This window comes from Capsella rubella, unplaced genomic scaffold (assembly GCF_000375325.1).
Source record: "Capsella rubella cultivar Monte Gargano unplaced genomic scaffold, Caprub1_0 scaffold_7, whole genome shotgun sequence".
Classification (NCBI taxonomy): Eukaryota; Viridiplantae; Streptophyta; class Magnoliopsida; order Brassicales; family Brassicaceae; genus Capsella; species Capsella rubella.
Window position 1 is genome coordinate 7,960,046 of NW_006238917.1, and position 13,945 is coordinate 7,973,990.

The following is a 13,945-nucleotide window of genomic DNA, read 5'->3' on the forward strand; positions in this document are numbered from 1 at the left end:
CGAAATGAAATTGTGTTTGACATACGAAAACATATTTGTTAATTTGTACTTGCACATTGATTATTGGAAGATTCAATAGGTGGATAAGGAAATCAAAATGTTAAAGAAATTACTGACATATTGGTGAATATAATACATGTTATTTCGAAAAATTGTTTTACTTATTATAGGAATGTATTTACTTATCTACTTTATTAAACCTTATTATAACTTGAAACAATTTCTTTTGTTTAATGTGGGTACAAACAACACACAAACGCGTTGTGTAGTAGTATAGTAATTAAACGCCGACCCTTGCCTAAAACTATTAAACATTTAGGTGATTATACCAAATCAATATTTAAAGTTTTCAACCTTATGGTTGAGTCAAGTGATACGTACAAAATTTACATTATCTATTGGAGCATATATTATTTTATTCTATTTGCTAAAGAACATATATTATTTTTATTCAACAAATATTATTAGAAATTAATGCTCATCTTTCATAATATCTAATGACTAAAAGAACAAGTTATATTATAAATCAAGATCTCTCATCATAAACTCCTCCAACGTTGCCGTCTCACGGTGGAAGTCCTGATAATAATTCATGTGGTCCAAACTATCATCGTAACTACTATTCCCGGAATATTCCCTCAGAAGATCAAGATCATGTTCATGATCTTGATCTTGGTCATTGTACCCGCTGCCATGAACTGCCGTCGAGTTAGTTTCCTCGCCTAGGTGATATGACATCGTTGATTCTGTACCTGACCAAGTCACGTGACGCTGCTCGTTACTCACGTGCTGGTTAAGCATATGATCATGGTCGTACTTACTCCGATCGTCGGAGACCGGAAAGATAGCTTCTTTAGAGATTGTAGTCGGAGATCCAAAATCTAGAGTAACGGGACCTTTTCTTCGGTTGGATTCACTTCCCGCAGAACGTCCCGTAAATTTCTGAACTAGGGCTCGGAAATTGCTAGGGTTTGCGTTTAGGAGAGTGGTTGGTATGGCTCTCCTCGAAGCCCTAGATCTCCTTCGGGAAACTTCATGTGACGCTGCACCACCCTCTCCAAGGGAATATCCCGATGATGAAGCCATGTTAATGGCGTTAAACTCTTGAATTTGGTGTTGTTGTTCACAGTGTTGTAACCACTGGTCTTCTCTAGCGTTGTTGTTCATCGAAATGTTTTTTTTTTTTATTGCCAATATGTTTCTTCTTTTCTGGTGTAGCGTGTAGTACATTGCATAGGAGGTAGGATTAAGGTTTGCTTTATATGCGGGGAGGAGATATGTGTACCTCTTAATGGTCGTTGACGTTGACTTGTACCTTTGAGGATTTTTAATATGTTATGATAACTTCAATCAAATAAATTGGGCAGTGTGTAAATCATTTTGAGTGTCGAAGAAGTATACGTATTTAAGTTTAAGTATTAGCATAGTGTTTTCTTAATAAACTAACTTATGGTGTAAAAAATAGCTCAAATTAAAACACTGAGTTATATAAAAAGGTTTAGTACTCTTGACTTTGAGTGTGGGTTTAGTGAAAGTTTTCCTAGTATAATTAAGTTTAATTGCTAAGTAAAAAAAATTGAAATCCAATTACTAAATTAATATATAGTTTTTTCATACTAAAGTAGTAATACCGGAAATGTATTTTTTGATAGTAGCTTGTTCATAAGAGGGTTAACTTGTATCATGTAAGGTTTAATTTCAATACTTTATTCATATATGTATAAAATTATAACCTAGTATTATATTTTTAGGTGGATAAAGAGAGCTAGTGATGATGAAAAACAAATTAACAGAAAGCGACAAATGGTGATAATATCACATCAAGCATGATCTTATATATAGGAAGACTTGACTTTGATGATTTCCTTGTCTCTTCGGTTCTCTTGATCGTTTACTGGTCAATGCATCTTTATTTATATTGTTTTCTAACCGAATAATTTTCTCATGATTATGAATTTTATGATACTAACGTTTGTATGATTGATTAATGTCATTTAGCATTTGACCAAGTCTATGGTAATACTGAAAATTTTATCATCATTATACACAAGAATATACAAGAAAAGTTTTCATTTTGAAACCTTCTTTATTACACATTTTATTTATATAAATATGTTTTAAAATAATCTATCTACATTCGAACATGTAGCTTCCATAAAATTTTATAATTATATATTTTTTCTTGGTACACCCTTTTGATTTATTTTTTAGACACGAGCGAATGAATTAATATTTCAGACTTAAGAAAATAAATACTCTCCGTTTAGAAAAAGTTGTTTCTAGCGATTTTTGATAAGGTGTGAATGCATGTGATCAGCAATGACGAGAAGCTGCTTACGTCGTTACAAGTTTAAGATTATATAAATATAAACTCAATTATCCAATAACGATCGATTTTATTGGTTGTGTTATATCATTCCGATCCAACGTGATACAAGTTGTAGTACTCTTCTCCGTCAATTATGCTAACTACGTACTTTAATTATAAGAAAAATCACGCATAAGTATGTATTATCATCAATTAGGCGGTGGGTTTATTCGACGAAGCTTCCTCCCGTTCTGCATATAATACAAACAATTTTGTTTTTTTTTTTTTTCGACAAAATACAAACATTATAAACTATATATATTATTAACAATTAAAACAAAAAAAAAAAATGAATTAATACAAAGGTTCCATTACATTAGATGCCTAAAACCATGAATCCTTTTGATTTCATGACTATTTATTTGGTACTTATAACGAAATCTATGTTGAGGTACTTCATCACGTACAGTTTTATAATTAAAATGTCAATGACAAAAACTACAAATACATCCAATGGAAAATGTCTTGGAAGAGTCAATAGTGAGTTGGTCAAAGGTATTGACCATAAACCACAATACTCAGTTCTCACCAATGTTCGAGCTTGGAACTATGAACAACAAATAGTATTAATATATGTTTAAGTTAGAGTGATCATAAGGAAAACAATTCTAATTTATATATAGGAAGCGACAAAATGGTTATAATAACATGATCCTATAGCTAGGAAAACTTGACTTTTATGATTTCCTGTCTTTTCAGTTTTCTTGATCGTTTACTAGTCAATGCATCTTATATTATATACTATAAACTGTTTTATTAAACGAAATATTAATGTTTTCATAATAATATATGTTATCAAATTAAATATGTGGAAACTGCAATTTTAGCTACACTCACATTGTACTAAAGTAGCTAATTTTTTCCCTTTATTAAAACAACATGACTACATGTACTAATTTTTTATCACCCGCTTTAATTTGGATATTGATTTGCTTATATATGTGCAACGATTTAAGTTTGAGAAGAATACTGTGTAAGAAATCTTGATTTTTCATGTTAAGTACAGTTTAATAAAGAATAATTTGAATTTTTGCTAGTTTGTAAGTTGACCTGAAAGCTCAATTCTCAGCACTCACCAATGTTCAAGGAAGTATATACATTATGATCAGGTCGTGTTGACATGTGACTTAATTATACATAATTTTATTTTTCCGAAGTTTATTAAACCTCCAAGATCCTTCATTTGAATTCAAACTTGTTAGTTGACAATAGAGAAAACCAAAACTCAATCTTGTTTAATTAAACTACTTTACTTATATTTTCTTCAATTATACATATATATCAACTTTGTTTTTGGACAGTACTGTATATGATCTCCTTAAATACGACGACTAAAGTTCTCTGGGTTAGTTAATAGGTAATGCCAACTCGAGTCAATCCACCCATGACCTAAGTTAATACCAATCATGTTAAGGAATTGTCACGTGAAGTACTCAATCATGTAAAACCAAATTCTAAATCTTATGAGTAATTAGCTATATTATTCTAATGTATACAATTATGACAAAAGAGCCAAATAGAGTCTTAAAAACGAACGAAAAGGATCCTAAAACATTACCTACAAAAATTCCAGCTTCTATTAACTTCATCTTTGCGCATCCTAGCCACCAGCCTAGATCAGGCTCTCGGTCTTCTCGGTCGAGGTCTAAAGAGAAGAGAATAAAAAATTCATTAAAATGATCAATTCGAGTATAAAACATGCAAGCATTAATATCAAACATTCATCAGCAAAGCTCGGATACACCAATCGTAAATCACATTTGCCATCATTAGTCTTATTATGTTATTATGTTAGTTAGCTAGTGTACTTGTAATTTCGTTACTTTTAACATCTTGTCATCACAAGCAAAAGATCCTATTACTAAAAAACCTTTAGTCCCACGCACCAAAGCTACCATCCCTAATTTGTATTTGAGTACTAAAGCTCCATCACTTGATGAAAATTAATTAAAAACTTTTGCATGTGTTTCATTTCACTTGGCATGCCTCATACATTGCATTGAGCTAGCAAGGTTTGTAAATTTTTCCTGTTTAGATATATATCTACCATCGGTTTTGGAAGCAGAGGGTTCTCCGCATGTAGTATTCAAGCCAAGACTACTAAACAATCTCCTAATCTTAAGCTAAGCTAAGATATATATAATCCACACAATAAATTTTTGTGAACAATGTTTAGAACCAAGAGAGATATCTCTGAAACTAGTAACATAAGAAAGAGAAACAACTATGATTATACCTGTATGCAAATGCTTCTTCGAATTCGTCGCTGTCATAAAACTCTATTCGTCTTCGAGACCTCTTCTTGAGTGGAAAAACTCTATTCGTCTTCGAGACCTCTTCTTCGAGACCACAAGGATGGATTGATAGATCACCAACATGATGTTTTGACGTTTTTCTTGAATCATTATTTGACCAATTTCTAATGATGCTAGATAAATCACCTTCATGCTCCAAAACATGTTCCACCTGCTAACACAAAAGGTAACTTACCAATGTAGTTTCCATAAAAACAAACTCGTCAAGTTTGTTTTGTTCTTGTGATTGTTTTAGGAAAAAGATTAACAAGAGGACCTTGCATGTGAAAGAGCAGAACTTGGAAGTGCCACGGACATGTTTAGTGCAACCTTCTTTAGTTCTTACACATCCTCGCAATGGCCTTAACGCTATCAGCTCCTCCTCCCCAACGAAACCTTTATTCTTCAAAATATAAAAAAAATAATATATTAAGTGATTAAGAAAAGTCCTTAAAGAAATTAAAACAAATAGATGGTGGAAATTGTATAATTTCTTTTTTTACTTGGATTTGGAAACAATCAAAGATATTAGAGATTTCTTCCATGTGAAGGCCGTTAACATCAAACAATCTCACCACCTGCATAATTAAGTAATTTAAGATGTAGATTTTATAAATATAAATATAAATATATAAATGATTAGGGTTTATAGATACAAAGAACATATATACTTCAACTTGAGGTTGAATGTGGTATGGATCTATGCCCTCGACGACGTCGCATGATTCGAAACGGAAGATGTTTTTACGGAAATTGCCATGCTTTTCGTAGTATCTATCTAAATCTTCCTCTGTTAATACTTAAACCATTTTGGCTTACTCATGACAAATCTATTAAGAAAAACAACGAATCCCCCAAAAAAGGAAAATAAAATTGTGATTGTTGTTGTTGCGTGATGATGAGTTTTGATCAGTCTTATAGAGATGGGAGAGAATAATAATGAGCGACGATCCTTATGTTTTTTCTTTTCTCGGGCTTCACAAAAATAGGGAAATACAGTAAAACATCTATAAATTAATACTTTATAAATTAATAAACATTATAAATTAGTAAATTTTGCTAGTCTCAAATCGGATCAGTGTAAAAAATGACCAAATTTGATAAGATAATAAGATAATATTTTTAAAAAATTTCTATGTAAAATATAGTCCTAATAATATCATAAATTAATAATCACTATATATATACACATACATATATATATATATAAATATATGTAGATATATTAATATATGCTTTTAGTTTTTGTAAAAATCAATTTCCTCCTAAAGTATACCTCAATAAATAATTTCATGTTAGTATATTTTTAAGCAATAATCTTTTCATATATACCATCACAAGTCATAAAAATAACAAAATTTTCTTTATGTTTTCAATTTTTAAATATGCATCATATTCATTTTTTATATAAGATGTTGAAATATAACAATCGAGGTTATTAATACACATTTGAATTTATGTACATAATTTGTATAAGTGAATTTATCTATAATATTTTTAGTTTATAGTCAAATTTCTTTTTTTCTAAATATAATATTCATTTTTAAACTACTGTATAACTTATAATATCTAAACTATTAGCCTTATTTTTGTAAAATTGTGTTAATTCATATTTTAAAAAAATTTGAAAATTGAAATACCGCTATAAATTAATAATTATTAATTTACACTATAAATAATAAATATGAATTTATAGATAAATTAATATCACTATAAATTAATAAAATATCTTGGTCCAACATTATTAATTTATAGAAGTTTTACTGTATATTGTTGGAGTTATTCGATAAAGTCAACATTCTTATGTAATTAGATATATCAAATATCAAATGTAATTGCATACACATCTTGAGAGATGATTTTACTTTCGACAGACACATTCTAAATTCAGAAGAGCAATTATACTTGGAGTTAACAAAACCAGAATACTACAACCCATAAGATGTAACCAAAGAAACCCCATAGTATTTTTTTTACGTCCAACAAACCTATTTTTCTGATATCAAATGACCAAACTAATGATAATGCGCTAACTAACCAGATGACAATTTCGTTTTTTTACTTAAAAGTGCAAGTTAAAAGACTTGTTTTTTCTTAATTTAAAGATTTGAAATCACTACAAGAAAACCTGCGTTTTGGGACTACCTGTTGTGACTCTTATTTCGGTCGCAAAAAAGAGCGACGAAATTATGACTATTTTACGACATAGGAACGACTACAGAACATCCAGATGGAAAAACGTCGGTAATTAACGACGAACATTTAAAGTCTCGAAATAGTCTCAGCTTTGCGTCTGTTTGGCAACTACTTTGCGACTAAACAAAAGTAGTCAGCAAAACGTCGTTGTTAGCGACTACGTTGTGACCGTTTGTATAGTCGGAAGAGTTAGTCGCAAACCAGTAACTAAAGAGGGACTGATTTGTAACTTCTTCTTGTAGTCACAAATTAGTGGGAAAGGAGTAGGAAAATGTTGGTACAAACGTTGAAAATGTGAAAGTTCAGTATAGCTAACTATTGCGACGCTGTTAGTTTTATTCGCAAAGAAGTCGGAAAAAGTTGTTTGAAATCGTTGAAAACGTTCGGTTATAACTAATTTTTGCGACTCTTTTGAGAAGAGTCATAAAAGCGTCGCAAAAAATACCCTATATAAACAAACGCTTCTTCACTTCTTCGGTATCCAAACTTGAGTAAGAAAATAAGAGAGAGAGAGAGAAGGAAGAAAAGAAGAGAGAAAAGGGGGAAAAAAAGAAAAGTGAGGAGAGAAAAAAAAGGAGGAGGGAAAAAGATAGAGATGCGATGTGGAATTATCCTTCACGAGAATGGATGTACAACCGGATCGATCCTGGAACTAATCATCTTTCGACGGGATATTTGGCGGGTGTGGAACAGTTCATCGAGTTTGCGAGTAGCAATGCACAAAATAGAAGAGGTAGGTGTTATTGTCCTTGTGTAGTATGTGAGAATTCGAAATTGTTGAAACCTAGCACAATATCGAGTCATTTGCTAAGTAGAGGATTTATGGCGAATTATTATGTCTGGTATGAACATGGTGAAGATTATGATGTTGTTGGGGAGGGAAATAGTGGTCTTTACGCTGATAATTCAAATAATACTAGTCATGAACCAATGGGATTTGATCATGGAGAGGAAAATAGTAGTGAACCAGTAGGTTTTGATGGGCATAATGTATATGCTGAGATGGTTAATGATGCATTTCATGGTTCGGTACCGCATAATGATCATCATGAACATGATCAAATTGGAAATGATCATGTTTATGAAGAACCCACCCAAGAAGCGAAACGATTCTATGATATGTTAGCTGCTGCCAATACTCCACTTTATGACGGATGTCGGGAAGGTCAATCGCAATTATCGTTAGCAGCTCGGTTCATGAACAATAAGGTCGATTATAATTTGTCTGAAGCTTGCATGGATTCATGGGCAGAAATGTTTACGGAGTTTTTACCAGAGGGTAATCAGGCAACTGGTTCATATTACGAGACTGAGACATTGATGCGAAAGCTAGGATTGCCATATCATACTATAGATGTATGTATAGATAATTGTATGCTCTTCTGGAAAGAAGATGATAAGTTGGAGCATTGCAAGTTTTGCGGGAAACCAAGGTATAAGGTTAGTGAAGGCAGAACAAGAATACCATATAGTAAGATGTGGTATTTACCCATTGGAGATAGACTGAAGAGAATGTACCAATCCGAGAAGACTGCAGCTTCTATGAGGTGGCATGCTGAGCATGATTCGGAAGAAGGAGTAATGTGTCATCCATCAAATGCGGCTGAGTGGAAGAATTTTCAGCAATTGCATCCCTCATTTGCAAGCGAACCGCGAAACGTTTATCTTGGACTATGTACGGACGGTTTCAATCCTTTTGGAATGTCCAAAAATCATTCGTTGTGGCCAGTGATCTTGACTCCATACAACTTGCCTCCAGATATGTGCATGAGGAGTGAGTATTTATTTCTGACTATTCTGAATTCAGGACCAAATCATCCACGAGCTAGTCTTGATGTTTTCCTCCAACCACTGATCGAGGAGTTAAAAGACTTATGGGATAACGGAGTTGAGGCATACGATGTGTCATTAGATCAAAACTTCAACCTTAAAGCGGCCCTTCTATGGACAATTAGCGATTTTCCTGCATATGGCATGTTGGCCGGATGGACTACACATGGAAGATTATCTTGTCCAATTTGTATGGAGGATACAAATGCATTTCAGTTGCCAGCAGGGAGGAAGACAAGTTGGTTTGATTGCCACAGAAGACATCTTCCGACAAATCATCCGTTACGAAAGGATAAAACACACTTTCTGAAGGGTAAACACGCATTGAACGATTACCCACCGCAATCTTTGACTGGTGAACAAATCTTATATGAGCGTATAAGGACTGCCGCTCCAGCGAAGACATCTGTATGCGGAGGAAATGGGCATGAAGAGAAAGTGGATGGCTATGGAGATTGGCATCATTGGCACAAAGAAAGCATACTTTGGGAGTTATCGTACTAGACCGATCTAGGGCTACGACACAATCTTGATATAATGCATATAGAGAAGAATATTCTTGATAACATTATGTTCACGACAATGAATGTGAAAGACAGATCAAAAGACAATGTGAAGTCAAGAATAGATGTTGCAAGATTTTGTTCTCGTAAAGAATTGCATGTTGATGATCGAGGGAGAGCTCCATTTCCTATTTGGAGATTGAGTGCAAAAGCAAAACAAAGCCTACTAGAATGGGTCAAGCAAGATGTGAAATTTCCAGATGGTTATGTAGCTGATTTAGTTAGCTGTGCAGACGTCAAAGCTGGCAAGTTTTCAGGGATGAAAAGTCATGATTGTCATGTCTTTATGGAAAGATTGCTCCCATTTATATTTGCAGAACTTCTCCCGCAAAACGTGCATCTTGCATTAGCAGGTAATTTTATAATTCATTCATTTGTTATTTAAATTAATTGTTATATACATATGTTAAATCTATCATCATTAATGATCACATTTTAATATTGTAGGGATTGGTGCATTTTTCCGGGACTTAAGTAGTCGTACATTGAAGCAAAGTCGAGTCCAACTTCTGAAAGAGAATATTGTCATGATTTTGTGCAATTTGGAGAAAATATTCCCGCCCTTTTTCTTTGATGTCATGGAGCACTTACCAGTACACCTACCATATGAAGCAGAGCTTGGCGGTCCAGTTCAATATAGGTGGATGTATCCTTTTGAGAGGTTTTTTAAACGTTTGAAAGGGAAGGCAAAGAACAAAAGATATCCAGCTGGATTAATCGTTCAATCATACATCAATGATGAGATTTCTTACTTCTCTGAACATTACTTTGCTTCGCACATTTCTACAGCTAGTAGAAGAAGGTATATATTTCATACGATTACTATATTTAATTTGTTTACAGGTTCTCGATATCATAATTGATGTCATAAATTTGCTTGTAGGTTACTTCGGTATGATCCAGGTGAAGTTCCTATATATCCTATACCGGTACCGGAAATATTCACTCAAGTTGGGCGCCCAAGTGGGAAAAGCAAAGAATTTTGGTTAACTGAAAAAGATTATAAATGTGCACATGCATATGTGTTGCGTAATTGTGAGTACTTTCGCCCGTTTGAAAGGTATTGAATAATATAACTTTATTATGCTTTTTCTTTAAATTTAGTTAACTTATCAATCAATTTTTTCACTTTGAATACAGTGTGTTAGACGCTCAAATTCGGTATGAATGTCCAGAACTCTCGGATGAAGATGTCACGACGAAAAAAGATGAAGATTTTCATATATGGGTTCGTCAATATGTAAGTATATAAAAAAATATTATATATAATAGCTTCAATCCTACTAATGAATTAAAAGTCTTTAAAAATTTTGATATTTACAATTTTGATCATATATAGGTGGAAGCAATGAAAGGTCAACAAAGTTTTCCTCCATGGGTTTATGAAATAGTGGAAGGTCCTGAAAACAAAGTGAAGTCGTGGCCCATGTATTTTACAAGAGGGTATATGTTTCACACACGATCTCACGGGAGCTTGAAAAAGACAATGAATTATGGAGTATGTGTCCGAGGACAAAATTATTCCGAAGCGTCTGATGAGGATGATTTTTTTGGGACCGTGGAAAATATAATCGAGCTCGAGTATCCAGGATTTATTAACCTAAAGATCACACTGTTCTACTGTGAATGGTTTGATCCAACGGTTGATAAAGGAACTCGTATGAGAGATTGTGGCATTGTAGACGTCCTACAATCAAGGAGATATCGAAGTTATGAACCATTCATTTTAGGTAATTTTGATGTTCCGTGTGTTTTACTATATATAAATATTGTTGAAAAATTCCTAATTCTAAATTTTATTAATGTAGGGTCTCAAGCTGATCAAGTCTGTTACCTTTCATACCCATTCACTAAAAGACCTCGTAAATCATGGAGTACAGTTTGCAAAGTCAATCCAAGAAATGTTGTTTAAGGAAACTATAAAGAAAAGGAACTTGTGATTTTGCAACAGTCTGTTGATGATGCACCTCCAACCATTATTGAAGAAATCATCGTTGAGAGTTTAGTAGACGGAAATCATCAAGATGAGCCTATTGATTTTGAAATTGAAGATGCTGAAGGCGAGGACGAGTTTCAATGTAACTTATCAACATCTGATGATGAAGATGAAGAATTTGAATATGATGAAGATGAAGATGAGTAATTTATGGATTTGAGTTGCTGACATATCATTTGTAAAATATTATTATAAAACAATTTAAAATATTTTGTTTAATAAATTTGTGATTTATAAGAGATATTAATGCTAGTTGAAGCTTATTTTAATTTATGTGTAAGTAATTAACGAATGATTAAGTTGGCAATTTGGTTGGATATGTACATATAATGCATGTACTTTTTTCCATTATAATCAGTCACAAAACAGTTACAATAGTGTCCTAACAACGACAGAAAGCAAACAAGGCAGACGATAGTCGTCGCAATTATATTACACATAGGTCACATATTGTGACCGTGTTGGGACGGCCGTGCTTTGTCACAAAATAAAACTTGCATTATAAACGATGTATATCGATATAGTTGTTATGTATCACTCATAAACACTCAAATATATTGCATACAGTACATACATAATTATAACTTGCCAAAATCATGCTAATATAACTTGTTAAAAGAATTAATCAAAATGTTGATAAAATATTGTCGGAAATATGTCCGCAATATGTCCCAAATAAGGCAGACGATAGATAGACGTCGCAAAGAAATTACAAATAGGTCACAATTTGTAACCGTTTTGGGACGTCCGTGCTTAGTCACAAACTAATACTTGCATTATACACGATTTATATACATACAATTATTATGTATCACTCATAAACACTCAAATATATTGCATGCAACACATATATAAGTACAACTTGCCAAAATAATGCTAATATAACTTGTTAAACGAGTTTTTCTAAATTTTGATAAATAACGTCCGAAATATGTCTGGAAAACGTCGCAAACAAGGCATACGACAGACGTCGCATATACATTACAAATGCGTCACAATATATGACCGTTTTGGGACGCGCTCGTCTTAGTCACAAAACTAAATTTGAATTATACACGATTTAGATCAATACTTTTGTTATGTATCACTCATAAACACTCAAATAAGTAGCCTATCAAATATATATTAGTATAACTTGCCAAAATCATGCTTATATAACTTTTTAAAAAGATTTTCCTAAACTCCTCATCATTACCCTAAACATACATGTAACACACTCATTAGATTTGGGATGATTGAAAGTGTGGTTGGAAAAACATTTAGTTTGCAACTCTGACTTAGTAAACTGAGCTAATTTCAACAAAATCAAAGTATAAACGTATTACTAACCATTTAAACAAATCTCAATACTCAAATTTTGAATTAGCTAAAGTCGAGAGTGGCTAAGTAGTCACAAAGTCGTAGGTACACTTTTTGCGACTACTTTGTTACATGTGTGCGACTAATTTGCTACATATGTTGTGACGTATTTGAGACTGGTTCTAAATTTCGAGTTAATTAAACGAAATTTTTGATAAGTGTTTAACCGCTTAATATTCCCCCCAAATGTTAAAACCCTAAAATTGTGTGACTTCTTTGCGACCGGTTTCCGACTCATATCGTTAATAACAAAGCAAAAAATACGCGAAAGTTTCTCATTTTTCATTTCTCGATCTAACCCTAACATCTCTTCCTCTCAACTCTCTCCTCTCAGATTTCTCAAATTTGATATTCTGTGGATCGATTAGCAACCAATTCAGTCCACTAGCCCTAAATCTTTGGTTCTCTCTAACCCAAAATCTCAATCGATTTCTCTTTTCTTTCCTTCTTTCTCAATCGATTTCTCTTTTCTCAATCGATAGTCAAATCTCTTGATTTAATGCCTCCTAAGAGCAAATCGTCTAGAGGTCGCGGTGGAAGATCGAGCGCCGGTGGAAGATCGAGCGCCGGTGGAAGATTGAACGCCGGTGGAAGATCCAACGCCGGTGTCAGAACTTTCCATGGTCAAGCACCTCCAACCGGAACTCGAAGTTGTGTCGGAGCCTCTTCTCACTCATCGGCGGCTAATTCTAACAGCCAAACATCTCGTCGTCTTCCTTCACAGTATCCACCGAGGAGACAACCAGCACGAGTCGCTCCTCCAAATACGCCTCAGGTTCAAACACCGCCTCAGCAGGTGGTTCAACAACAACCTCCTCCTGTTCAACTGCCTCAGCTTATTGAACAGCCTCAGCCTGTTCAACAACCTCCTCCCTACATACCCCCAGAACATAACAACGAAGAAGAAGAAGAAGAAGAAGAAGAAGAAGAAGAAGAAGAAGAAGAAGGAGAAGAAGAAGAAGATGATGAAGTAGAAAACCCACACCAACAAAATCCTAATCCAAATGAAGACTACGAAGCAATGTTAGATCGTTTGCTTGCACTTCCAGGCCGACAACATCTTCCACTTCTATCTCAGAAGCCTATCGAAGGCATTGAGACTCTCTGGTACTAACTCTCTCCTTCTTCATATAACTGTATGTTAGTTATAATCTCTTTTGGTTAGATCGTTTCATTATTACTCATTGTTTCTTAGTTAAGTAACCGATTGTTGCTATGTGTTTTTGGTAATGTTAATTAGTGGCTACTTTACATTCACTAATCCTTAGTAACTGTGGTAGGTTTCACCGACACGGTGGGAAGCTGTCTCGAGCAATTGCTGGAATCTTTAGGAGGAAGT

The 13,945-nt window shown here is 33.6% G+C and overlaps 3 protein-coding genes across 3 annotated transcripts; 1 reads left to right on the forward strand and 2 right to left on the reverse strand.

The window, feature by feature from the left end:
* Positions 1-344: 344 nt before the first annotated feature.
* On the reverse strand, positions 345-1,345 carry LOC17878316. The gene has a single exon (XM_006284392.2). The coding sequence runs from the start codon at positions 1,228-1,230 to the stop codon at positions 520-522; it is 711 nt and encodes a 236-aa protein (XP_006284454.1). The 5' UTR covers positions 1,231-1,345; the 3' UTR covers positions 345-519.
* A 3,141-nt stretch (positions 1,346-4,486) lies between these two features.
* On the reverse strand, positions 4,487-5,485 carry LOC17879151. Its single transcript, XM_023778063.1, is given in 6 exon segments — positions 4,487-4,496; positions 4,605-4,834; positions 4,940-5,065; positions 5,166-5,240; positions 5,334-5,464; positions 5,467-5,485. Coding segments are annotated over 6 exon segments (591 nt in total).
* A 1,973-nt stretch (positions 5,486-7,458) lies between these two features.
* LOC111829317 lies at positions 7,459-9,192 on the forward strand. Its single transcript, XM_023778064.1, has one exon. The coding sequence runs from the start codon at positions 7,459-7,461 to the stop codon at positions 9,190-9,192; it is 1,734 nt and encodes a 577-aa protein (XP_023633832.1).
* The last annotated feature ends 4,753 nt before the right edge of the window (positions 9,193-13,945 follow it).